Raw genomic sequence first — 26,865 nt, 5'->3', positions numbered from 1 at the left:
CGTTCTCTTGTAATGAACGAACGTTTCCCGGAACGAAAATAATCAGGGAACCACATATTGGAACATCTCAGGGATATGTAAATAGAAACATAACAGAAGATGTGATGAACAGGCAGATAGTCGGAAATATGTTCTTTAATTCACATAAGACTGCGTAAGTGTGTGTTTACCTATATGTAGATGCAGGGGTCGAATTCTAGCTCCTGGCCCTGCCCCACTGTTTGCAGCTTACTAGACTCACTCTCTCCTAGCCTCATAGGCCGTATCATACCTGTGTGTGTGTATGTTAGTTACCATTTTGTCCATTTTGTCCTAGGCGTGTGTATGTGTGTGTGTGTGTGTGTGTGTGTGTGTGTGTGTGTGTGTGTGTGTGTGTGTGTGTGTGTGTGTGTGTGTGTGTGTGTGTGTACACCGCAAAACATGTAAGCAGAATGGCATTGGGTTGACCAGTTGAGTACCTGACCTGGTCCCGGTAACACCTTCTGCAAGACTCACTTTCTCTTTCTCCGATGCTGGAGGCATCATCTTGAGAGTGACTCTCTAAGTGTTAGTGCTTCCCTGAGTGTCTCAAGTGCTTTCATAAGCGTCTCTATGAGTCTTAAGTGCTTGCCATGTCATTGTGGGTCTCAAGTGCTCCCTAAAGTGTCTCTAAAGTGTAAAAATTAATATTTTAAGTCGTTCCGCGTAAGTATGTCATTATTTTATTAGTTTTGAATCTTTTCAAATTGTATATAATTCGCACGCATTATATATTCCTCTGTTAGGAGTGTGTATACTTTTTTTGGGGGAATCATTTGTATTTTTTGCAGTGTTGTGTGTATTTGCTTGTGCTCGTGTGCTATTAATGCTTTAGCGTGCTTTTTAGTGTGTCTGTATTTTCTAGTATTTTTGGGTGTTTTTTTTTTTAAGGTTTACGTGTGTTTGGGTGTGATTTGGATCCCCCTTCAGGCAGCTGTGTGTTGTGAAGGTGTAGTGTATTCCGTGCTTGGAAATTTGTGCCACATATTTGGATTTATATAAGCTGTTTAGGTGGTGTGTGTGTGTGTGTGTGTGTGTGTGTGTGTGTGTGTGTGTGTGTGTACACCGCAAAACATGTAAGCAGAATGGCACTGGGTTGATCAGTTGAGTACCTGACCTGGTCCCGGTAACACCTGCAAGACTCACTTTCTCTTTCTCCGATGCTGAAGGCATCATCTTGAGAGTGACTCTCTAAGTGTTAGTGCTTCCCTGAGTGTCTTGTATGAGTCTCAAGTGCTTTCATAAGCGTCTCTATGAGTCTTAAGTGCTTGCCATGTCATTGTGGGTCTCAAGTGCTCCCTAAAGTGTAAAAATTAATATTTTAAGTCGTTCTGCGTATGTCATTATTTTATTAGTTTTGAATCTTTTCAAATTGTATATAATTCGCACGCATTATATATTCCTCTGTTATGAGTGTGTATACTTTTTTGGGGGAATCATTTGTATTTTTTGCAGTGTTGTGTGTATTTGCTTGTGCTCGTGTGCTATTAATGCTTTAGCGTGCTTTTTAGTGTGTCTGTATTTTCTAGTATTTTTGGGTGCTTTTTTTTTTAAGGTTTACGTGTGTTTGGGTGTGATTTGGATCCCCCTTCAGGCAGCTGTGTGTAGTGAAGGTGTAGTCGGTGCTTGGAAATTTGTGCCACATATTTGGATTTATATAAGCTGTTTAGGTGGTGTGTGTGTGTGTGTGTATTCATCTAGTTGTGGTTACATGTCGAGTCGTGGTTCCTCTGTGTGTGTGGGTGTGTGTGTGTTGCTTTTGGCTAGTGTTACGTTAGTGTTGCTTAAAATTGGCCTGTTTCCTCACCCATCATTTCTGCGTTGCTCCATAATTCCCATGACATCCTAACACAAGTGTTATGAACCTCAAATAAGTAGTGTACAGGAAAGACATCTAGCGGCTTTTTCTTCCCCCAAGAACGTAAAACAAGCACAGAGATCACGTACCTTAGCCAAAAAGTCACGAATTAAGTACCTGATTAAACACACACAAGTCAGGTACCTACACAAAAGAACATAAGTAACGTACCTAAACGAGAACACATAAATCACTTGCCTGAACAAGAATGCAGAAATCACGTACATGAAAAAAATTGTAGAAATCACGTTGAAGATTAAGATACATGAGCAACAGTTGGGTATCCTTATTGATGAAACGTTTCGCCTATACAGAAGGCTTCGTCAGTCAAATACAGAGGCAGCAGATGCAGTAGTGAAATAAAGATGATGTAATCAGTCCATCAACCTTGGAGAAAAAGTATTTGAGGTGGTCAGTCCCTCAGCCCTGGAGAAGAGTTCAGCTCCGTCGTCTGGAACGATCTCGTTCCATACCGAGGTTGATGGAGTGATTACATCATCCTTTTTTCATTATTGAAGACGCCTACTGTGCAGGCGAAACGTTTCATCAAATAAAGATACCCAACTGTTGCACATGTGTCTTAATCATCAACTTGTTGATGTTTTATACCATTGTAAACAACAAATCACATACCTAAACAAGAGCACATATACATCAAGTACCTGAAGAAGATATAAATCATGTGCCGAAACAAGAACACATGCGTCACGTAACTTAAAAAATATACAAATCAAGTGTCTAAGCAAGAACACATGGATTACGTACCTAAACAAGCCCACATATCAAAGACCTAAACAGAAATACACATATCTATTATCTAAACAAGAAGAAAAGAAATCAAGCACGTAAACAAGAACACTTAAATCACATATTTAAAGAGGAACACATGAATAACGTACACACACACAGACACACACACACACACACACACACACACACACACACACACACACACACACACACACACACACACACACACACACACACACATTAACCATTTTAGTTTCCCTTCCAAAAAGGTCACTGGCCCCTCCGAATCTTTTTTAATTTCCTTGTTAACTGTTGCTTAAAAAAAAAACGGCTCTCACCTTGTAACTGTTTTTCCATGCTAACTGTAGCTATAAACTGTACTTAACTTGTACTTTCTACTGTAACTGGTTTCCTGACGACAGCGCAGCAGCAAGGTACGACTGTAGCCGCTCTGGTACCTGTGAAAATGTGAAGGTTGAGACGGCGGGAGGGAAGGAATGTTGATCAGGGCAATTATTATTATTATTATTATTAATTATTATTATTGATAATAATAATAATTTTCAAATAATAATAAAAATAATAATAATAATAATAATAATAATAATAATAATAATTTTATAATAATATTAATAATTTTATAATAATAATAATAATAATAATAATAATAATAATAATAATTCATTATTTATATCGTTATTAACTTATTTATATTATCATCGTTATTATTGCATTAATGGGGAAGCGTTAAATCCATAGAGGTATAATAGCACCTTGGAAATAGGAGGCAATCGACTCTGATCCAAGGAAGGGGAGAGGTAGCTCTAACTCCTTACATCAAGAGCTCTTCTTCAGTCATAGAGTTGTCAGGAAGTGGGACAATCTTGATTCTGGAGAGTGTTGCAGTGGAGGCAGGATCCATACATAGCTTTAAGAAAAGGTACGATTAAGTTCTTGAAGCAGAGAGTGGATTTAGTAACGACCAGCGAAGAGGCGGGGCCATGAGCTATGACTCGACCTCTGAAACCACAAATAGGTGAGTACAGGCACAAGTGCTCCTCCCTGAGGGCAAATGTGAGTCTTTGGGGTGAATGGGCGTATTTACCTACCTTGGTAGTTTTGCTGGAGGTCGAGTCTCAGCTCCTGGGCCCCAGGAAATGTTTCCTGACATCCCTGTGGCCATGTTTACATGTTGGCGCTATTTCATGGCTGTCTTTTCTATATTTCTTTTGTTTACGTTTATATCGAGTCTGTTTTCCTTTGTATTTATTATGTTTACACCTAAAAAATATTCTTTTTGCATTTATAAATATTTTCTTTGGCTTAAAAATATTCTGTTTGCGTTCATAACTGTCATATTTTCTTAGTATCTGTTCTGTTTTTGTTTTCGCCTGTCTTGTTTTTGTTTACATCTGTCTTTGTTTACATTTATTTTGGTTTACATCTGTTTTTGTTTATATTTATTTTTGTTTACATCTGTTATCACTGCTTTTTATGTCTGGTTTTTGTGTGTGTTTATATTCTCTCATTGTTTGTGGTTGCAGGGGTCGAGTCTCAGCTCCTGACCTCGCCTCTTCGCTGGTCACTTCTTGGTTCACTTTCTCCTGGCTTCAAGTGTGGGTGGGACCCTCTCTCTCTCTCTCTCTCTCTCTCTCTCTCTCTCTCTCTCTCTCTCTCTCTCTCTCTGGGTAAATTATGATACGCTTGGCTCTGTGAACTCTGAGGATAATAGACCTTGTGGCCGCTGTGCTTAGAGGAGAGAGTCACCTGCCGTCACTCACTATCTCCACCCAGCGAGCACCCTACTGCTGTTACCACTGAGCGAAACGTTGCGAGTGGACGAAACATTGTGTGAGAACGAAGCGTTCTTGAGAGAACGGAACATTGTGAGGGAAGGAAATGTTGTGAAGGTTCGAAACGCTTTGAAGAAGAGGAGGGGGGGGAGAAAGGTAAGAGTGAAAGGAAGAAGGGAGAGAGCACCTTAGACTGGTGGTGAAAAAGTGAGGATAGAAGGGAAGGTGAAGGGAAGGTGAAGGGAAGGTGAAGAGAAGGTGAAGGGAAGGTGAAGGGAAACCTGTTTAACAAGTCTGGCAACTTATAACTTACCTTCTTATTTCCTCGTGTATTTTATAATCAGTTACCTTCTCCTGTAATATATATATATATATATATATATATATATATATATATATATATATATATATATATATATATATATATATATATATATATATATATATATATATATATATATATATATGTCGTGCCGAATATGTAAAACTGGTCAATTAGCAAGAACTCATTTATAATTAAGTCCTTTCTAAAAATTTCTCTTAAACGTTTAAAGATATATTTTTTTCATTAATGTTAATGTAAAAAAATTTAATTTTGCTCCAAAAGAATCTTAGAAAACTTACCTAACCCTATTATAACAAGAGCAATTTATTTTAGCCTAACCCAGCTAAATATATTTTAGATTTGTTTACAATAATTTAATACTAAACAAACACAGTGAAATATATTTTTTTTCGTTAGGTTTGGAATGATTCTGGCGAAATTATTCCATACACAAATTTTCGCTTGTCCTATTTGGCAAGATGAGCGTTGCTATTTAAGCCAAGATCGCAAGTTCTGCCTATTCGGCACGACATATATATATATATATATATATATATATATATATATATATATATATATATATATATATATATATATATATATATATATATATATATATATATATATATATATATATATATATATATATATATGTATTTATATATATATATATTTTTTTTTTTTTTTTTTTTTTTTTTCAACAAGTCGGCCGTCTCCCACCGAGGCAGGGTGACCCAAAAAAGAAAGAAAATCCCCAAAAAGAAAATACTTTCATCATCATTCAACACTTTCACCACACTCGCACATTATCACTGTTTTTGCAGAGGTGCTCAAAATACAACAGTTTAGAAGCATACACATATAAAGATACACAACATATCCCTCCAAACTGCCAATATCCCAAACCCCTCCTTTAAAGTGCAGGCATTGTACTTCCCATTTCCAGGACTCAAGTCCGACTATATGAAAATAACCGGTTTCCCTGAATCCCTTCACTAAATATTACCCTGCTCACACTCCAACAGATCGTCAGGTCCCAAGTACCATTCGTCTCCATTCACTCCTATCTAACACGCTCACGCACGCTTGCTGGAAGTCCAAGCCCCTTGCCCACAAAACCTCCTTTACCCCCTCTCTCCAACCCTTTCGAGGACGACCCCTACCCCGCCTTCCTTCCCCTATAGATTTATATGCTTTCCATGTCATTCTACTTTGATCCATTCTCTCTAAATGACCAAACCACCTCAACAACCCCTCTTCTGCCCTCTGACTAATACTTTTATTAACTCCACACCTTCTCCTAATTTCCACACTCCGAATTTTCTGCATAATATTTACACCACACATTGCCCTTAAACAGGACATCTCCACTGCCTCCAACCGTCTCCTCGCTGCTGCATTTACCACCCAAACTTCACACCCATATAAGAGTGTTGGTACTACTATACTTTCATACATTCCCTTCTTTGCCTCCATAGATAACGTTTTTTGACTCCACATATAACTCAATGCACCACTCACCTTTTTCCCCTCATCAGTTCTATGATTAACCTCATCCTTCATAAATCCATCCGCCGACACGTCAAATCCCAAGTATCTGAAAACATTCACTTCTTCCATACTCCTCCTCCCCAATTTGATATCCAATTTTTCTTTATCTAAATCATTTGACACCCTCATCACCTTACTCTTTTCTATGTTCACTTTCAACTTTCTACCTTTACACACATTCCCAAACTCATCCACTAACCTTTGCAATTTTTCTTTAGAATCTCCCATAAGCACAGTATCATCAGCAAAAAGTAACTGTGTCAATTCCCATTTTGAATTTGATTCCCCATAATTTAATCCCACCCCTCTCCCGAACACCCTAGCATTTACTTCCTTTACAACCCCATCTATAAATATATTAAACAACCATGGTGACATTACACATCCCTGTCTAAGACCTACTTTTACCGGGAAGTAGTCTCCCTCTCTTCTACACACCCTAACCTGAGCCTCACTATCCTCATAAACTCTTCACAGCATTTAATAACTTACCACCTATTCCATATACTTGCAACATCTGCCACATTGCTCCTCTATCCACTCTATCATATGCCTTTTCTAAATCCATAAATGCAATAAAAACTTCCCTATCTTTATCTAAATACTGTTCACATATATGCTTCAATGTAAACACCTGATCTACACATCCCCTACCCACTCTGAAACCTCCTTGCTCATCCGCAATCCTACATTCTGTCTTACCTCTAATTCTTTCAATTATAACCCTACCGTACACTTTTCCTGGTATACTCAGTAAGCTTATTCCTCTATAATTTTTACAGTCTCTTTTGTCCCCTTTCCCTTTATATAAAGGGACTATACATGCTCTCCGCCAATCCCTAGGTACCTTCCCTTCTTTCATACATTTATTAAACAAAAGTACCAACCACTCCAACACTATATCCCCCCCTGCTTTTAACATTTCTGTCATGATCCCATCAGTTCCAGTTGCTTTACCCCCTTTCATTTTACGTAATGCCTCACGTACCTCCCCCACACTTACATTCTGCTCTTCTTCACTCCTAAAAGATGGTATACCTCCCTGACCAGTGCATGAAAATTACTGCCTCTGTTTCTTCCTCAACATTTAAAAGTTCCTCAAAATATTCTCGCCATCTACCTAATACCTCCCTCTCCCCATCTACTAACTCCCCTACTCTGTTTTAACGGACAAATCCATACTTTCCCTAGGCTTTCTTAACTTGTTTAACTCACTCCAAAATTTTTTCTTATTTTCATTAAAATTTCTTGACAGTGCCTCTCCCACTCTTTCATCTGCTCTCCTTTTGCACTCTCTCACCACTCTCTTCACCTTTCTTTTACTCTCCATATACTCTGCTCTTCTTATAACACTTCTGCTTTGTAAAAACCTCTCATAAGCTACCTTTTTCTCTTTTATCACACCCTTTACTTCATCATTCCACCAATCACTCCTCTTTCCTCCTGCCCCCACCCTCCTATAACCACAAACTTCTGCCCCACATTCTAATACTGCATTTTTAAAACTATTCCAACCCTCTTCAACCCCCCCACTACTCATCTTTGCACTAGCCCACCTTTCTGCCAATAGTCGCTTATATCTCACCCGAACTTCCTCCTCCCTTAGTTTATACACTTTCACCTCCCTCTTACTTGTTGTTGCCACCTTCCTCTTTTCCCATCTACCTCTTACTCTAACTGTAGCTACAACTAAATAATGATCTGATATATCAGTTGCCCCTCTATAAACATGTACATCCTGGAGCCTACCCATCAACCTTTTATCCACCAATACATAATCTAACAAACTACTTTCATTACGTGCTACATCATACCTTGTATATTTATTTATCCTCTTTTTCATAAAATATGTATTACTTATTACCAAATTTCTTTCTACACATAGCTCAATTAAAGGCTCCCCATTTACATTTACCCCTGGCACCCCAAATTTACCTACTACTCCCTCCATAACATTTTTACCCACTTTAGCATTGAAATCCCCAACCACCATTACTCTCACACTTGATTCAAAACTCCCCACGCATTCACTCAACATTTCCCAGAATCTCTCTCTCTCCTCTACACTTCTCTCTTCTCCAGGTGCATACACGCTTACTATAACCCACTTTTCACATCCAATCTTATATATATATATATATATATATATATATATATATATATATATATATATATATATATATATATATATATATATATATATATATATATATATATTTATACATGAGATATAGAGGGGGAAATAATTAGAATCCCCATTCACAGAAAGATTTCGTTCGACTGAGGATCGAATTCTCCCCAAGTAGTAGGCTAGCAGAGATCCTCCGTCAGCAGGATGGGCACCAACAACACCAACAGAGACGTCACTCCTGATCCCCGGGAGCAGGCCGCCACCAGCCTCACCTTCGGCAGGAAGGGAGGCTGTTACGTCACTAAGGCTGTGGGAGTGCTGCTGGTGATCCTCTTCGTCAGCGCCACGGTGGCTACAGCTCTCCTCGTTTACTACTTCGTTCCTGCTGTCAGGAGCAGCGCTATGCACTCCGCTCGAACTGGTCTCTCTCTTACTGTAAGTACACTTTAGGTGCTCTTTCCTTCCTCATGAATAATCTGATTACATTTCATTCCCCCTTGACTATAATAATAATAATAATAATAATAATAATAATAATAATAATAATAATAATAATAATAATAATAATAATAAATAATAATAATAATAATAATAATAATAATAATAATAATAATAATAATAATAATAATAATAATAATATTCATATTGGCATTTAGTTCAACGATTTAACTTGACATTATTTCCTGCTCACAGCCCACCCATAATTTGCCTATGCCTATAACCGGTGCTAAGCCTGATACTTCGTCCGTGGAGAAAGTTCTACCCAGCGCCTCTGTGCCTCAGCCTGAGTCTCCTGCTATAACTGCATCCCGAGCGCCAACAGGCACGGCAGGTGCAGCCACAACGTACCAACATTCAGACGGAGACTCTCCGATAAGAACAGACACGCACGCGGACAAAAATTTACGTACGGATGGAGCCAAGATCCCACAAGAAGTCACTCTCGCCAGAGAAGGGTCAGAAACAGACCCAACAGCCAAGAGGAGGCCAGACGTACGACTTCCCAAGGCCCTGAAACCGTTGAGGTACTTATTGAAGCTTCAGCCGTTCGTGAATGGTGATTTCAGCATCAGGGGCTACGTGGAGGTGGAGATGGTGGTGCTCGAGGCTACCTCTAACATCACCCTCCACATCAACAACATCATCACCAAGAATGATACTGTAAGGGTGAGTTTCAAGGTAGCTTCAGGGTAGTTTAGATGTTAACAAAGGGATGTTGTAGCCACAATTCATCTGTACACTAACATCAAGAATACTTAGACCTCTGCACTAGGGATTAAAATAAACTTTCAGTGTACATTAATGAAATATTCTCAGTTCTCGGCGTATATACACTGACATAAAAAAAAAAACCTCTCGGTGTATATGTACAGATATACTCCTTTCGCTGTATATACACTGCGTATGTAAGAATCTGTTTGTAAATGAATTTACAGTTTTAAATAAATTAATGAGAAAATTTCAAGAATCCAAAGGTACATATTATTATATATAGTTGTCTTTCCATTTACACAAATTAACTAACATCAGCTTGTGAAAATTTTCCGTATGTCTCTATTTTTCTCTCACTATTTTTTTTCTCTCTCCCTGTTTATCTATCTATATGTCTATCTATTCATCTATCTACCTCTGTCTCTCTCTGTCTTATTGTTCAGTAGCATTTGTCCTGAAGAGAATGTAAACACACACACACATACACAAACTCACTTTCACCTGTCCTTTCAGGTAATGTCAAGTGACGACCCGCTGAGACGAGAACCCATCATCACCCATCACACCTATGACCAGGAGCGTCAGTTCTACATAGCTACCTTGGCAGAACCTCTGGAGGTGGGCAAGAAGTACGTCTTATCCATGGCTTACCTAGCCCACCTCAACACTCAGCTTAATGGATTCTACAAGTCACGCTACCAGCATGTTGATGGTACGGATAGGTAAGTAGGGCAAGTGAGAAGGTACAGGTTTCGGGATAAGCTTGTATTAAGACGTTTCTCTCTGTACGTTTCACTGTTGTACGCTAAGTTAAGCAAGGTAGGGTAGTGGCACACAGCTGGTGTTTCCACTACGCAACTGTCTTAGACTAACAGCACACTATTAATGTACCTAATTCTGATGAATAAAAAAAATATCTCCCTATAGATGGGTAGCAACAACAATGTTCCAACCTACGGCGGCCCGCCGAGCCTTTCCCTGCTTCGACGAGCCAGGTCTGAGGACGAGCTTCGAGGTCTTCCTTGCCAGGGAGGAACACATGACCTCTCTCTCCAACATGCCTCTACTGGAAACCTACCCCATGTAAGTAATTATATAATCTATGTAAGTAATTCTGTACTCCAATGCAAGTCACTCTGAAACTTACGTACTCACGTAAAGTCTACATCCCATGCAAGTTGTCCAAAACTCCATGTAACCCAATACTGCATGTAAGTAGCCCAATAACCCATGTTATTAGTCTAATACTCCATGTAAGTAGCCCAATAACCCATGTTATTAGTATAATACTCCATGTAAGTAGCGCAATACTCCATGTAGGAGCCCTTTACCTTATTTAAGTAAGCTTGTACTCTTAGCCTATATCCTCATCTCATTGTGAACGCTCTGAAAATACTTGTTAGTTTAGTTTAATATGTTTATTATGCACCCCATACCCATCCTGTGGGCGGTAGTTAAAAGATTACAGAGGTACATAATTGGTCCAGGGACTGGACTCCAAAGTTTTGATAGCTGAGCAAGTTACAAAGGTAATAAGGTAATTATCATCAAGGTAATAAGGTAATTATCATCAAGGTCATAATCATGACCAAATTACAAAGGTAATGAGCTCCAGGTTGAGCTGGTCACACTCATGAATAATTGCAAGGGTAATGAATCATAAACATATTAATCATGAGAATTTACAAAGGTAATGAGCTCCAGGTAGAGCTGGTCACAATCATGACAAGTTTCAAAGGTAATGAATGATAAACACGTTATGACATGATTACAATCATAGACAAATTACAGAGTAATGAGCAGTTAACAAACATAGCAGGGAATTCATCCATTGCCCCAACAACAGATGTTGCTAGGTGCCTGTCTCTCCTCGGTAGACAGCCATTGCAAACAGCAGCAAGTTGTCCAGGGATCTGCTGCTTGCACGAGCACCATCGACCCTCCCCAAGAGGTCCAAGAAGCCAGTGACTCCGTTAGCAGCCCGATGGAGAGCTGTCCTAGGGACATGTCAGCGTCCTGGTGGACGCCAAGTTGATTGAAGATCCCAGGCCCTCGTGTGCACGGATGTTGAAGCTTGAGGAACTGAGTACACACTGCCTGTGGCACACCTGGCAGCTGCCTCGCGGTCGAACTCCACGATGCTGTCCCTATAGTGGAAGTTCCTGTGAGCCCGGCACTCCCTGCAGTGCCATCGCTGACATCGTGGGTTAGGGAAGAAGTACCCTCTACAGATGGGGTGGCGCTGGGGTTGGGTGGGTGAGGCGGGGGAGACGCGCAGGGGGGTGAGGCGTTATGAGAGGGTCACTGTTTACTACACACGCCCTCCCCCTCCCCCCCAGCGGAGAGGGGGAGAGGCGCTGACTGGTCCCGACTCAACAACACCAAACCCTCTAAAACTGCACAACACTTCAACTATTTACGCTGAAACGATGCACTGGGATGTCCGTTCGCTGCTCTGGTATCTTCTCAAAGCATTCACACTGAGTTCTGTTAAGTAGGGACCTGGTCATCCTCTTTGACCAGGAGCTATCCTTGAAAATCCCGCAGCTAGCCCGCTACACAACCTGCCGCGTCGGCCATGCCAGCAGCTACACTTGTAAAGACACTAAAAGTTATCTGCGTCACTTTGAAGACAATGAGAAAACCTTCGTCCCACTTTGAAATCACATAAAAAGTAGTGATGAATGGTTTGAAAAACCGACAAGTTGAAGACTGAGACACTTATGCAACATATGGGAATCTTTATTCCTGAATAAAGATCCCCATATGTTGCATAAGTGTCTCAATCTTCAACATAAAAAGTACCCCGAAGACAAAAAATACCTTCATCTCACCTTGTTCGTTTTGCCTGACAGGGAGGGACAGCCAGGGTGGGTATGGGACCACTACCCTCCCAGCGTACCCATGTCAACATATCTGGTCGCCTTCTCCGTCTCCGACTTCAAATACATCGAATCTTCCAACCACAATAACATCATCTTTAGGGGTAAGTTGTCTAGGTGTTCGAGGACTGTGTTGTGTGATGGCTGAAGTTTATGATCTGCATTATTAGTGTCTCTTAGCAGTGAGGGACTTTAAAGCATTACATTTTTTTTTCTAATTTATCTTCGAGATAACTGTTTATATGTTGTTTGCAAAGTGACTGAATCTTCTTGGCTCGATCCTTTAACCCACTAGACAAACAACCAACACGTTACTACTTAGTCACGACTGTTCAAGGGGCCATTAAAGAGTGTGTAAAGCGTGATCTGTGGCAACGGTGTGGAGCTATCACAGTCCGATAGACTGCAAATTCTTGAAATGCCTCTGATGCAGTGGTAACGAATTCGCTCCATGTTCAGTGGGTCGAAGTTTTGAGCCTAGATGATTGTTCAGTCTTCAGACTGAAAGCATTTGGGTGTTAGGTTGTCTGTGTTTATACACATCTCAGGGATACTATTACAACTATCATTAACATCAGTATGGACTCGCGAAGAAGTTCTCGACCACGCCCACTACGCCCTGAAGATAGGAGAAACGATACTGACCTTCTTCGAGCGTTACTTCGATGTCGCCTTCCCTCTGCCCAAGCTGGACTCCATCGCTGTGCCTGAGCCCGTCGGTGGGATGGAGAACTGGGGCCTCGTTCTCTACGGGTTCGTACTCTCAAAATCTCTGTTGCTGTCCTAATTTGTATGTCGCTCCTTCTCTTCTGGTAATTTTGTTCTCTGGTGTCTTTCAAGGGAGCCTTCATTGCTGTTCAAAGAAGGAATATCGTCTGCGCGCAACCTGCAGAATACCGGGTTCATAGTGGCCCATGAGTTGGCTCACCAGTGGTTTGGCAACCTCGTCACCCCTAAGTGGTGGACTCAACTGTGGCTCAACGAAGGTTTCGCTTCATTTGCGATGTATATTGCTGTCGATCAGGTTGGTTGAGTGGTCATATTAATTAATATATTAATATTATTATTATTATTTGAGAGCCAATCACTGTGGCAGCGGTAGGCTTCAGGCTCCTTGTTTACTTGCAGGCTGAGCCAGCTTGGAGGGCGAAGGACCAGTTTATCTTCGAGGAAGTACAGAGCTCCTTCAATATAGACTGTTTGGAGAACTCTCACCCTATCCACCTCCCCGTCGAGCATCCTGACGACATAAACCAGATCTTTGACCGCGTCACTTATGGCAAGGGTGGGTAATATACACACACACACACACACACACACACACACACACACACACACACACACACACACACACACACACACACACACACACACACACACACACACACACACACACACACACACACACACACACACACACACATATATATATATATATATATATATATATATATATATATATATATATATATATATACATCTATATATATATGTCGTGCCGAATAAGCAGAACTTGCCATCTTGGCTTAAATAGCAACGCTCATCTTGCCATATAGCACAAGTGAAAATTTGCGTATGCAATAATTTCGCCAAACTCATTCTGAACCTATCGAAAAAAATATATTTCACTGTGCTTGTTTAGTATTAAATTACTGTAAACAAATCTAAAATATATTTAGTTGGGTTAGGCTAAAATAAATTGCTCTTGTTATAATAAGGTTAGGTAAGTTTTCTAAGTTCCTTTTGGTGCAAAATTATAAATTTTTACATTAACATTAATGAAAAAAATATATCTTTAAACGTATAAGAGAAAATTTCAGAAAGGACTTAATTTTAAATGAGTTCTTGCTAATTGACCAGTTTTACATATTCGGCACGACATGTATATATATATATATATATATATATATATATATATATATATATATATATATATATATATATATATATATATATATATATATATATATATATATATATGTCGTGCCGAATAGGCAGAACTTGCGATCTTGGCTTAAATAGCAACGCTCATCTTGCCATATAGGACAAGTGAAAATTTGTGTATGCAATAATTTCGCCAAAATCATTTTGAACCTAACCAAAAAAATATATTTCACTGTGTTTGTTTAGTATTAAATTACTGTAAACAAATCTAAAATATATTTAGTTGCGTTAGGCTAAAATAAATTGCGCTTGTTATAATAAGGTTAGGTAAGTTTTCTAAGTTACTTTTGGCGCAAAATTATAAATTTTTACATCAACATTAATGAAAAAAATATATCTTTAAACGCATAAGAGAAAATTTTATAAAGAACTTAATTTTAAATGAGTTCTTGCTAATTGACCAGTTTTACATATTCGGCACGACACACACACACACACACACACACACACACACATATATATATATATATATATATATATATATATATATATATATATATATATATATATATATATATATATATATATATATATATGTCGTGCCGAATATGTAAAACTGGTCAATTAGCAAGAACTCATTTAAAATTAAGTTCTTTATAAAATTTTCTCTTATGCGTTTAAAGATATATTTTTTTCATTAATGTTGATGTAAAAATTTATAATTTTGCGCCAAAAGTAACTTAGAAAACTTACCTAACCTTATTATAACAAGCGCAATTTATTTTAGCCTAACCCAACTAAATATATTTTAGATTTGTTTACAATAATTTAATACTAAACAAACACAATGAAATATATTTTTTTCGTTAGGTTCAGAATGATTTTGGCGAAATTATTGCATACACAAATTTTCACTTGTCCTATATGGCAAGACGAGCGTTGCTATTTAAGCCAAGATCGCAAGTTCTGCCTATTCGGCACGACATATATATATATATATATATATATATATATATATATATATATATATATATATATATATATATATATATATATATATATATATATATATATATATATATATATATATATACTATATATATATGTGTGTGTGTGTGTGTGTGTGTGTGTGTGTGTCGTGCCGAATAGGCAGAACTTGCGATCTTGGCTTAAATAGCAACGCTCATCTTGCCATATAGGACAAGCGAAAATTTTTGTATGCAATAATTTCGCCAAATCATTCTGAACCTAACGAAAAAAAATATATTTCACTGTGTTTGTTTAGTATTAAATTATTGTAAACAAATCTAAAATATATTTGGTTGGGTTAGGCTAAAATAAATTGTTCTTGTTATAATAAGGTTAGGTAAGTTTTCTAAGATTCTTTTGGAGCAAAATTAAAAATTTTTACATTAGCATTAATGAAAAAAATATATCTTTAATCATATAAGAGAAAATTTTAGAAAGGACTTAATTTTAAATGAGTTCTTGCTAAATGACCAGTTTTACATTTTCGGCAGGACATATATATATATATATATATATATATATATATATATATATATATATATATATATATATATATATATATATATATATATATATATATATATATATATATATATATATATTTTATATATATATATATTTATATATATATGTATTTTTTTTTCAACAAGTCGGTCGTCTCCCACCGAGGCAGGGTGACCCAAAAAAGAAAGAAAATCCCCAAAAAGAAAATACTTTCATCATCATTCAACACTTTCACCACACTCACACATTATCACTGCTTTTGCAGAGGTGCTCAGAATATAACAGTTTAGAAGCATATACGTATAGAGATACACAACATATCCCTCCAAACTGCCAATATCCCAAACCCCTCCTTTAAAGTGCAGGCATTGTACTTCCCATTTCCAGGACTCAAGTCCGACTATATGAAAATAACCGGTTTCCCTGAATCCCTTCACTAAATATTACCCTGCTCACACTCCAACAGATCGTCAGGTCCCAAGTATCATTCGTCTCCATTCACTCCTATCTAACACGCTCATGCACGCTTGCTGGAAGTCCAAGCCCCTCACCCACAAAACCTCCTTTACCCCCTCTTTCCAACCCTTTCGAGGACGACCCCTACCCCTCTTTCCTTCCCCTATAGATTTATATGCTTTCCATGTCATTCTACTTTGATCCATTCTCTCTAAATGACCAAACCACCTCAACAACCCCTCTTCTGCCCTCTGACTAATGCTTTTATTAACTCCACACCTTCTCCTAATTTCCACACTCCGAATTTTCTGCATAATATTTACACCACACATTGCCCTTAGACAGGACATCTCCACTGCCTCCAACCGTCTCCTCGCTGCTGCATTTACCACCCAAGCTTCACATCCATATAAGAGTGTTGGTACTACTATACTTTCATACATTCCCTTCTTTGCCTCCATAGATAACGTTTTTTGACTCCACATATACCTCAACGCACCACTCACCTTTTTTCCCTCATCAATTCTATGATTAACCTCATCCTTCATAAATCCATCCGCCGACACGTCAAATCCCAAGTATCTGAAAACATTCACTTCTTCCATACTCCTCCTCCCCAATTTGATATCCAATTTTTCTTTATCTAAATCATTTGATACCCTCATCACCTTACTCTTTTCTATGTTCACTTTCAACTTTCTACCTTTACACACATTCTCAAACTCATCCACTAACCTTTGCAATTTTTCTTTAGAATCTCCCATAAGCACAGTATCATCAGCAAAAAGTAACTGTGTCAATTCCAATTTTGAATTTGATTCCCCATAATTTAATCCCACCCCTCTCCCGAACACCCTAGCATTTACTTCTTTTACAACCCCATCTATAAATATATTAAACAACCATGGTGACATTACACATCCCTGTCTAAGACCTACTTTTACCGGGAAGTATTCTCCCTCTTTTCTACACACCCTAACCTGAGCCTCACTATCCTCATAAAAGCTCTTTACAGCATTTAGTAACTTACCACCTATTCCATATACTTGCAACATCTGCCACATTGCTCCTCTATCCACTCTATCATATGCCTTTTCTAAATCCATAAATGCAATAAAAACTTCCCTACCTTTATCTAAATACTGTTCACATATATGCTTCAATGTAAACACTTGATCTACACATCCCCTACCCACTCTGAAACCTCCTTGTTCGTCCGCAATTCTACATTCTGTCTTACCTCTATTTCTTTCAATTATAACCCTACCGTATACTTTTCCTGGTATACTCAGTAAACTTATTCCTCTATAATTTTTACAATCTCTTTTGTCCCCTTTCCCTTTATATAAAGGGACTATACATGCTCTCCGCCAATCCCTAGGTACCTTCCCCTCTTTCATACATTTATTAAACAAAAGTACCAACCACTCCAACACTATATCCCCCCCTGCTTTTAACATTTCTGTCATGATCCCATCAGTTCCAGCTGCTTTACCCCCTTTCATTCTACGTAATGCCTCACGTACCTTCACCACACTTACAGTCTGCTCTTCTTCACTCCTAAAAGATGGTATACCTCCCTGGCCAGTGCATGAAATTACCGCCTCCCTTTCTTCCTTAACATTTAAAAGTTCCTCAAAATATTCTCGCCATCTACCTAATACCTCCCTCTCCCCATCTACTAACTCCCCTACTCTGTTTTTAACGGACAAATCCATACTTTCCCTAGGCTTTCTTAACTTGTTTAACTCACTCCAAAATTTTTTCTTATTTTCATTAACATTTCTTGACAGTGCCTCTCCCACTCTTTCATCTGCTCTCTTTTTGCACTCTCTCACCACTCTCTTCACCTTTCTTTTACTCTCCATATACTCTGCTCTTCTTATAACACTTCTGCTTTGTAAAAACCTCTCGTAAGCTACCTTTTTCTCTTTTATCACACCCTTTACTTCATCATTCCACCAATCACTCCTCTTTCCTCCTGCCCCCACCCTCCTATAACCACAAACTTCTGCCCCACATTCTAATACTGCATTTTTAAAACTATTCCAACCCTCTTCAACCCCCCCACTACTCATCTTTGCACTAGCCCACCTTTCTGCCAATAGTCGCTTATATCTCGCCCTAACTTCCTCCTCCCTTAGTTTATACACTTTCACCTCCCTCTTACTTGTTGTTGCCACCTTCCTCTTTTCCCATCTACCTCTTACTCTAACTGTAGCTACAACTAAATAATGATCCGATATATCAGTTGCCCCTCTATAAACATGTACATCCTGGAGCCTACCCATCAACCTTTTATCCACCAATACATAATCTAACAAACTACTTTCATTACGTGCTACATCATACCTTGTATATTTATTTATCCTCTTTTTCATAAAATATGTATTACTTATTACCAAATTTCTTTCTACACATAGCTCAATTAAAGGCTCCCCATTTACATTTACCCCTGGCACCCCAAAATTACCTACTACTCCCTCCATAACATTTTTACCCACTTTAGTATTGAAATCCCCAACCACCATTACTCTCACACTTGATTCAAAACTCCCCACGCATTCACTCAACATTTCCCAGAATCTCTCTCTCTCCTCTACACTTCTCTCTTCTCCAGGTGCATACACGCTTATTATAACCCACTTTTCACATCCAATCTTTATTTTACTCCACATAATCCTTGAATTAATACATTTATAGTCCCTCTTTTCCTGCCATAGCTTATCCTTCAACATTATTGCTACTCCTTCTTTAGCTCTAACTCTATTTGAAACCCCTGACCTAATCCCATTTATTCCTCTCCATTGAAACTCTCCCACCCCCTTCAGCTTTGTTTCACTTAAAGCCAGGACATCCAGTTTCTTCTCATTCATAACATCCACAATCATCTCTTTCTTATCATTTGCACAACATCCACGCACATTCAGACTTCCCACTTTGACAATTTTCTTCTTCTTATTCTTTATATATATATATATATATATATATATATATATATATATATATATATATATATATATATATATATATATATATCTATATATATATATATATGTATATATATATATATATATATATATATATATATATATATATATATATATATATATATATATATATATATATATATATATATATATATATATCGTGCCGAATAGGCAGAACTTGCGATCTTGGCTTAAATAGCAACGTTCATCTTGCCATATAGGGCAAGTGAAAATTTGTGTATGCAATAATTTCGCCAAAATCATTCTGAACCTAACGAAAAAAATATATTTCACTGTGTTTGTTTAGTATTAAATTATTGTAAACAAATCTAAAATATATTTAGTTGGGTTAGGCTAAAATAAATTGTTCTTGTTATAATAAGGTTAGGTAAGTTTTCTAAGTTCTTTTTGGTGCAAAATTATAATTTTTTACATGAACATTAATGAAGAAAATATATCTTTAAACGTATAAGAGAAAATTTTAGAAAGGACTTAATTTTAAATGAGTTCTTGCTAATTGACCAGTTTTACATATTCGGCACGACATATATATATATATATATATATATATATATATATATATATATATATATATATATATATATATATCCTAGGTAGTAGGTTGGTAGACAGCAATCGCCCAGGTAGGTACTACCGTCCTGCCAAGTGAGTGTAAAACAGAAGCCTGTAATTGTTTTACATGATGGTAGGATTGCTGGTGTCCTTTTTTCTGTCTCATTAACATGCAAGATTTCAGGTACGTCTTGTTACTTCTTTACTTCTGCGTACACTTAGGTCACTTAAGAGACCATACAATAAGTGTCAGGGACCCGAGACTGTTCAACTGCCTCCCAGCATACATAAGGGGGATTACCAACAGACCCCTGGCAGTCTTCAAGCTGGCACTGGACAAGCACCTAAAGTCGGTTCCTGACCAGCCGGGCTGTGGCTCGTACGTTGGTTTGCGTGCAGCCAGCAGCAACAGCCTGGTTGATCAGGCTCTGATCCACCAGGAGGCCTGGTCACAGATCGGGCCGCGGGGGCGTTGACCCCCGGAACTCTCTCCAGGTAAACTCCAGGTAAACACTACACATACATGTACAAGCATGTACACTATATGTACAAGCATATATATACACACCCCTGTGGGTTTTCTTCTATTTTCTTTCTAGTTCTTATTCTTGTTTATTTCCTCTTATCTCCATGGGGAAGTGGAACAGAATTCTTCCTCCGTAAGCCATGCGTGTTGTAAGAGGCGACTAAAATGCCGGGGGCAAGGGGCTAGTAACCTCTTCTCCTGTATATATTACTAAATATAAAAGGAGAAACTTTCGTTTTTCCTTTTGGGCCACCCCGCCTCGGTGGGATACGGCCGGTGTGTTGAAAGAAGAAAGATATATATATATATATCTATATATATATATATATATATATATATATATATATATATATATATATATATATATATATATATATATATATATATATATATATATATATATATATATGTCGTGCCGAATATGTAAAACTGGTCAATTAGCAAGAACTCGTTTAAAATTAAGTCCTTTCTGAAATTTTCTCTTATACTTTTAGAGATGTATTTTTTTCATTAATGTTAATGTAAAAATTTTTAATTTTGCACCAAAAGAATCTTAGAAAACTTACCTAACCTTATTATAACAAGCGCAATTTATTTTAGTCTAACCCAACTAAATATATTTTAAATACGTTTACAATAATTTAATACTAAAGAAACATAATCAAATATATTTTTTTCGTTAGGTTCAGAATGATTTTGGCGAAATTATTGCATACATAAATTTTCACTTGTCCTATATGACATTATGAGCGTTGCTATTTAAGCCAAGATCGCAAGTTCTGCCTATTCGGCACGACATATATATATATATATATATATATATATATATATATATATATATATATATATATATATATATATATATATATATATATATATATATATAAATTGTGAAAAAGAAACTGTTGTCTGAGAAATATTTTGTTAGTTGTAATGACTGCTACTCAACTCTGTTGAGTATTTTAAGACGCCTTTAAATTAATACTTGATATTTTGGAGTTCTTACAACGAAAATTATGCAAAGAACAATTTTATTGTAAATTGTCACGAAGTTTTGTATAACTGCATTTTTGAATAGAGAACAATGAAGGCATGAAAAATATGAGATTTTATTTCTAAATAATATCAGCTTAAGACAACATAGAACTTCTTGATTTATTATCTATACACATGTCCAAGAGATAGACTAACTCTTCATTAACTGAATTCATCATAATTTATGACTATGTTTCAATAACACTGAACTCATTAACATATTTTGGTAGTGAGCTCAGGAAAGCTGGTTTCTCTTGTCTCACAGTAACCTATGTAAAGCATTTGACAGTGATCCATGGTTGCCTGCTGACTGGTGACTACATTGTGCTTGATCCCCTGTGTCACACTAACAGGTTCCTCCATTATTCGCATGATGAGCCACTTCCTGACGGAGGCCACCTTCAGGAGCGGCCTCAAGAACTACCTCAGTGCTCTGTAAGTCTTTAGCACCTCTGTCACCTATAGTGGTTTAGATCCTTCTGTGGATGCAATAACATTATTATTATCTTCCAATCTTTGTCTTCTTTCGGTTCCTTCTTTTGACCCTATTTTCCTTCCTTCTGTTCCTCCTTCTCCTCCTAGTTTCCCCTTTTATTTGTCTTCTGTTCATTCTCCCTCTTCTTTTCATGAATTTATTCAAATGTATTCTTTTTTTTCTTCCTTTGCTTGGTTTTGGTTTGGTTTACAGTATATTTCCATTTTTCTGAGACGCTTGGGTGGTCTTTGTGTATACTGTATAAAAGACAACAGTAACAACAGACAACAGGTGAAGATAAGATACGCGTTATACAACAAGCTTTTATAGGGACAATACAGCAAACCTGTCGCAATAAAAGCTTGTTCTGTAGCGTGTCTCATTCTTTACTATTGTTGCTAGTACGCGATTTGGGTCGAGACAACAAGTAGACTGAAATTTAGAGGTGGATCATAGGCTCTGGAGGACGACCAATGACCAGCTCCTCGATGGTTCATTGCAGCCAGTTCGGCAACGCTGACCAAGACGACCTCTGGGATTTCTTGACGGCCGCCGCCCACCGCGACAGGACGCTGCCGGAGTGGATGACGGTGAAGATGATAATGGATACATGGACGCTGAAGATGGGCTACCCTGTGTTACATGTAGTGAGGAGCGGAGACGGCACCTCGGCCACCATCACACAGGTACACGATTACCTCTCATTTCTCAGACGCATTAATAACTTATCCTGTTCTGGGACTTAACATAAGAACATAAGAAAGAAGGAACACTACAACAGGCCTACTGGCCCATGCGAGGCAGGTCCAATTTTCCCATCGGGTTAAGCCAATGCCTTAACCTAGTCAGGTCAGCCACATTCATTGAAGGGAGGAGCGCGGCATCTTCCATACCTCACATTCTCATTTTTTAAATCAACAGATATAATTTATTTTTTTACCTTAAAACTGTTTAACATGAAGTAACATAAGTGAGAAAATAAGAGTCTCACTGAATCAAGATTACAAAGCAAAAACGATGTAGTTATGTAAGAATAACAGGGTGGGTATGGGGTGACTACCGTCCTCAGGATGGGTATTAGGTGACTACCGTCCATAGGATGGGTATAGGGTAACTACTGACCATAGGATGGGTAATGGGGCGACTACCGTCCACAGGATGAGTATGGGGTGAATACTATCCACAAGATGGGTAATGGGGTGACTGCCGTTCACAGAATGGTTATGGGGTTACTACCGTCCACAGGATGGGTAATGGGGTTATTACCGTCCACAGGATGGGTAATGGGGTTATTACCGTCCTCAGGATGGGTATGGGGTGACTACCGTCCACTGAATGGGTATAGGGGTGCATAGAGAAGTTATTAAACTAATTAACCACAGAATAAAAGCAACAACTGACTCAGACCTCAGTTTATTGCGTTGATTTCCTTACTAGGTTCCCCATGTTAGTTTCCTAAAAGTTCCTGTAAACATACAAATTCTATTTTAACTTAGGATAAGCTAAGTTAGGTCAGGATATATTTGGTTGGATTATTTTTGTTACAGGTTAAATCAGGTTACATAAATGAACACATATATTTAACCACAAAAAATTAGAAAGCCCTCGGATTAATCCCAGACTGGATCTAATTATTATTATATTATTATTATTATTATAATCAAGGGGGAAGCGCTAAACCCGGAGGATTATACAGCGCCTGGGGGAGGGATGTGGAAGGCATTCAGGCTTAATTCGGGGAACTGGAGCACAGATCCAATTCCCTAAATCAAGAGCCCCTCACCAACATCACGGAACCTTCCTTGAGGGGATCTAATACCCGCAGAAGCGTTTCCTGCTGGGAAGGAGAGAGAACGAAAGCTCTGGTGACAACTGGTGGATCCCCATCACTTACACCAGTGGAGATAACCCAGACTTTGAACTTACTCAACCACTCACCTGGATGAACGACTCTGGAGCGCCGGTCGTGCTCTCCTACCTGCCCGAGGCCAGCCACTGGGTCGTCTTCAACCTGCAGCAGACTGGCTACTACAGAGTTAACTACGACCATGCCAACTGGAACCTCATAGCTGAGCAGCTCCTGACCAACCATCACGTCATTCACGTTCGGAATCGTGCCCAGATTATCGACGATGCCATGGACCTTGCTCGAGCTGGTGAGTTCCCTGCATTAATAAGTCTGTGAAATATAATATACATGTATATACCCAGTTGTGATAGCCGAATGTTGTGGGTCTCATCCTGGGGGCGAAGATTAAAGGACCATAGTGGAAATAAGACAGTGCGTGATGACGCACTGACTATACTGGGTTATCCTGGGTGGCTAACTTTAGGGGTTAATAATCTAAAAACCTTTTCTTCTCATCTCCGTCCATACATCTTGTAGTAACGTGTATTACAGGAGTCAGTGCTCACAACAGAGAATGGTCACACACCAAAGAAAACGTTAAGTCAATGATAAGTATGGGTGACACAAAGCAAAGAGTAAGAATCAGACACCCTGTGAAGACTATTCGGATTATTAACCATAGGTTACTAACCCGGGATAACCCAAGAAAACTATTCAGTGTAACTAATTACCACTGGGGGTCTCTGGTCCTCTTCCCCAGGATGCGACCCAAGTACTTGTTTATTGCTAAGTGACTAAGATCAACAGGTGTAGAGGGAATCATAGCTAACATACTTCTATATTTTCTTTAGAGACTAGAAAGCTTGTATAAAATAATCTGTCCTCACTATGATTATTACTCCACCTCAGGTGAGTTATCCTACGCTACAGCTCTCCGAGTGTTGAAATACTTGAGCCAGGAAACAGACTACGTGCCCTGGGCCTCTGCTCTTGACAACTTGCAGTACCTCCACGACATGTTCACACACACTGCTGATTACGGAGCTCTGAGGGTAAGCATAATTTACATCTTTCACTACCATCCTTGTTCTACTTTGCCAACTGTACTGAATAAGGAATCTTGATTTCCGCGTGATACCTAGAGGACTCGTCTGAGTGTGCTTACATTTTTACAACTGGTGTATTTTAGTGGAAAATTTTGATTCCTTTTGGAGTGTGTAGCTGTCAGTTACCCATTTTCATTGAAGAAAATGGGATATCAATTTCCATATGATAACTTGTGCCTGCCTCCTTGGAGCAACTTCAAGTTATGAACGATGATATTTAACTGCATTTGAAACTTATGCCGCAATCTGTATTTGTGTAATTATTTCCTCCTGGACTACAGAAATATCTACTTGACTTGGTAGTGCCTCTGTACCAGTCAGTGGGCTTCTGGGACGACTTACAAGACCCACACCTGGAACAGTACAAGCGTGTGTTGGCGGTGCAGTGGGCGTGCAGGCTGGAGTATAGTCATTGCGTGGAGAACTCAGTCACACTCTTCCATAACTGGATGTTCAACCCCGCCAACCAGAGGTGACTAATTTTCTGTCATGTATTAAACCCCCAGAGTCATCACACGTTGCTATCCTTCAAGTAGATACCTTGGTGAAGGTGTTCCAGGAAACTGGAGCTAAGCTTCAACTAAATCCAATCTGATTATTTTTCATTTTTCCAGGCGCTGAATGATCTTTAAGGAATTATCTTGTTTTCAAGAGATATTATTATAATTATGGAGTAGATATGTGTCAAACAGCGCCTGCGTAATAAGAAGTAAGTTGAGTCGATCCAGGTAAACAGAGGGTAGCTTTAATTATTCGTATCAAGAGCCCCTTGAAAGGTTTCCCGTAAGTTTAACAAGACTAATGAGGACCTTGAAGAAAAGACGCGCTTTCCAGAACAAGCTTTTATTGGGCCAGCATTTTGCTCTGTTGAGATCTCTACTTGAAAAAAGCTCTACATCAAGCGAAACATTGTCCCAACAAAAGCTTTCTCTGCCAAGTGTGTCTTTTCTTCACAAGTGTTGGCAACACAACCTTCAGTTTCATTAGTGACCTTCCTGACGGAGATGTGTTTCCCTTACAGTATCATCTCTCCCAACCTGAGGAGCACAGTGTACTGCACCGCCGTGGCTGCAGGAGGCCAGAGTGAGTGGAACTTCACCTGGGCTCAGTACTTGGCCTCCAGCGTCGGATCAGAGAAGCAGAAGCTCCTTGGAGCACTGGGATGTACCAAGAAGATCTGGCTCCTCACTCGGTGAGTCTGACCTCTGCTCGTTATCTACTGAGTGACTGTGTTAGGGAAGGCTCAGATCTTGGGAAGGAGAGTGCAAGAGAGGAGTAGGATAATGGAAGGAAAGGTGTAAGTCGTGGAAAGGAAAGGTGTAAGTCGTGGAAAGGAAAAGGGCAAGACGTGAGAGTTTGCAAGTCACGGGAAGGAGACATGTACAAAGTGGATAAAAGTTGTGAAACGTGGGAAGAAGATGAATGACATAAGGGGTTAATGGTAGTTGAAGCAAAAGGAGTGAACAGGGCGAATGTTGATGCATGGTGATCAGGAAAACAAGCAAAATAAGTAGGGTAACTGTTTATTAGAGCGAGTGGGCAGAAGAATAGGTAAGCACCGGACTGATTTACAGAGTTGTTTTTGACCTACGAAAATGAGTAAGAAATAGATTGTATGAGATAAATGATAAATATTATAGCATGCATAACAAGAGTGACAAGTATCATGTCACTTGGACTAGAGTTGCTGTTGACCTTCACAACACTGTCAGACAGGGAGGTCAGACCTACACAACATGCCATACAGAGAGGTCAGATCTATATAACACTGTCATACAGAGAGGTCAGACCTAAACAACACTGTCAGAGAGGTCAGACCTACCCAACATTGTCATATAGAGAGGTCAGACGTACACAACACTGTCAGACAGAGAGGTCAGACCTAAACAACACTGTCAGAGAGGTCAGACCTACCCAA

General features: G+C 38.7%; 1 protein-coding gene across 3 annotated transcripts in view; it reads left to right on the top strand.

The window, feature by feature from the left end:
• The first annotated feature begins 458 nt into the window (after positions 1–458).
• Positions 459–26,865, top strand: part of LOC128695534 (aminopeptidase N-like) — a 34,608-nt gene continuing 8,201 nt past the window's right edge. The window contains exons 1-15 of one of the 3 annotated variants that reach the window (XM_070093252.1): positions 459–546; positions 8,561–8,861; positions 9,120–9,593; positions 10,152–10,360; positions 10,566–10,721; positions 12,494–12,624; positions 13,099–13,273; positions 13,361–13,544; positions 13,649–13,805; positions 21,871–21,952; positions 22,495–22,678; positions 23,818–24,148; positions 24,751–24,893; positions 25,229–25,419; positions 25,969–26,139. In XM_070093252.1, the coding sequence (XP_069949353.1) occupies positions 8,631–8,861; positions 9,120–9,593; positions 10,152–10,360; positions 10,566–10,721; positions 12,494–12,624; positions 13,099–13,273; positions 13,361–13,544; positions 13,649–13,805; positions 21,871–21,952; positions 22,495–22,678; positions 23,818–24,148; positions 24,751–24,893; positions 25,229–25,419; positions 25,969–26,139 (2,819 nt within the window). In that variant the 5' untranslated portion in view covers positions 459–546; positions 8,561–8,630. Of the gene's footprint in view, positions 685–1,120; positions 1,216–8,560; positions 8,862–9,119; positions 9,594–10,151; positions 10,361–10,565; positions 10,722–12,493; positions 12,625–13,098; positions 13,274–13,360; positions 13,545–13,648; positions 13,806–21,870; positions 21,953–22,494; positions 22,679–23,817; positions 24,149–24,750; positions 24,894–25,228; positions 25,420–25,968; positions 26,140–26,865 lie in introns of those variants that run through there. The other 2 variants (XM_070093251.1, XM_070093250.1) reach the window with 2 other exon arrangements.

The sequence above is a fragment of the Cherax quadricarinatus genome, chromosome 42, assembly GCF_038502225.1.
Source record: "Cherax quadricarinatus isolate ZL_2023a chromosome 42, ASM3850222v1, whole genome shotgun sequence".
In the NCBI taxonomy this organism is placed as follows: domain Eukaryota; kingdom Metazoa; phylum Arthropoda; class Malacostraca; order Decapoda; family Parastacidae; genus Cherax; species Cherax quadricarinatus.
The sequence above is the reverse complement of the archived record's forward strand: the minus strand, read 5'-3'. Positions and strand labels throughout refer to the sequence as shown.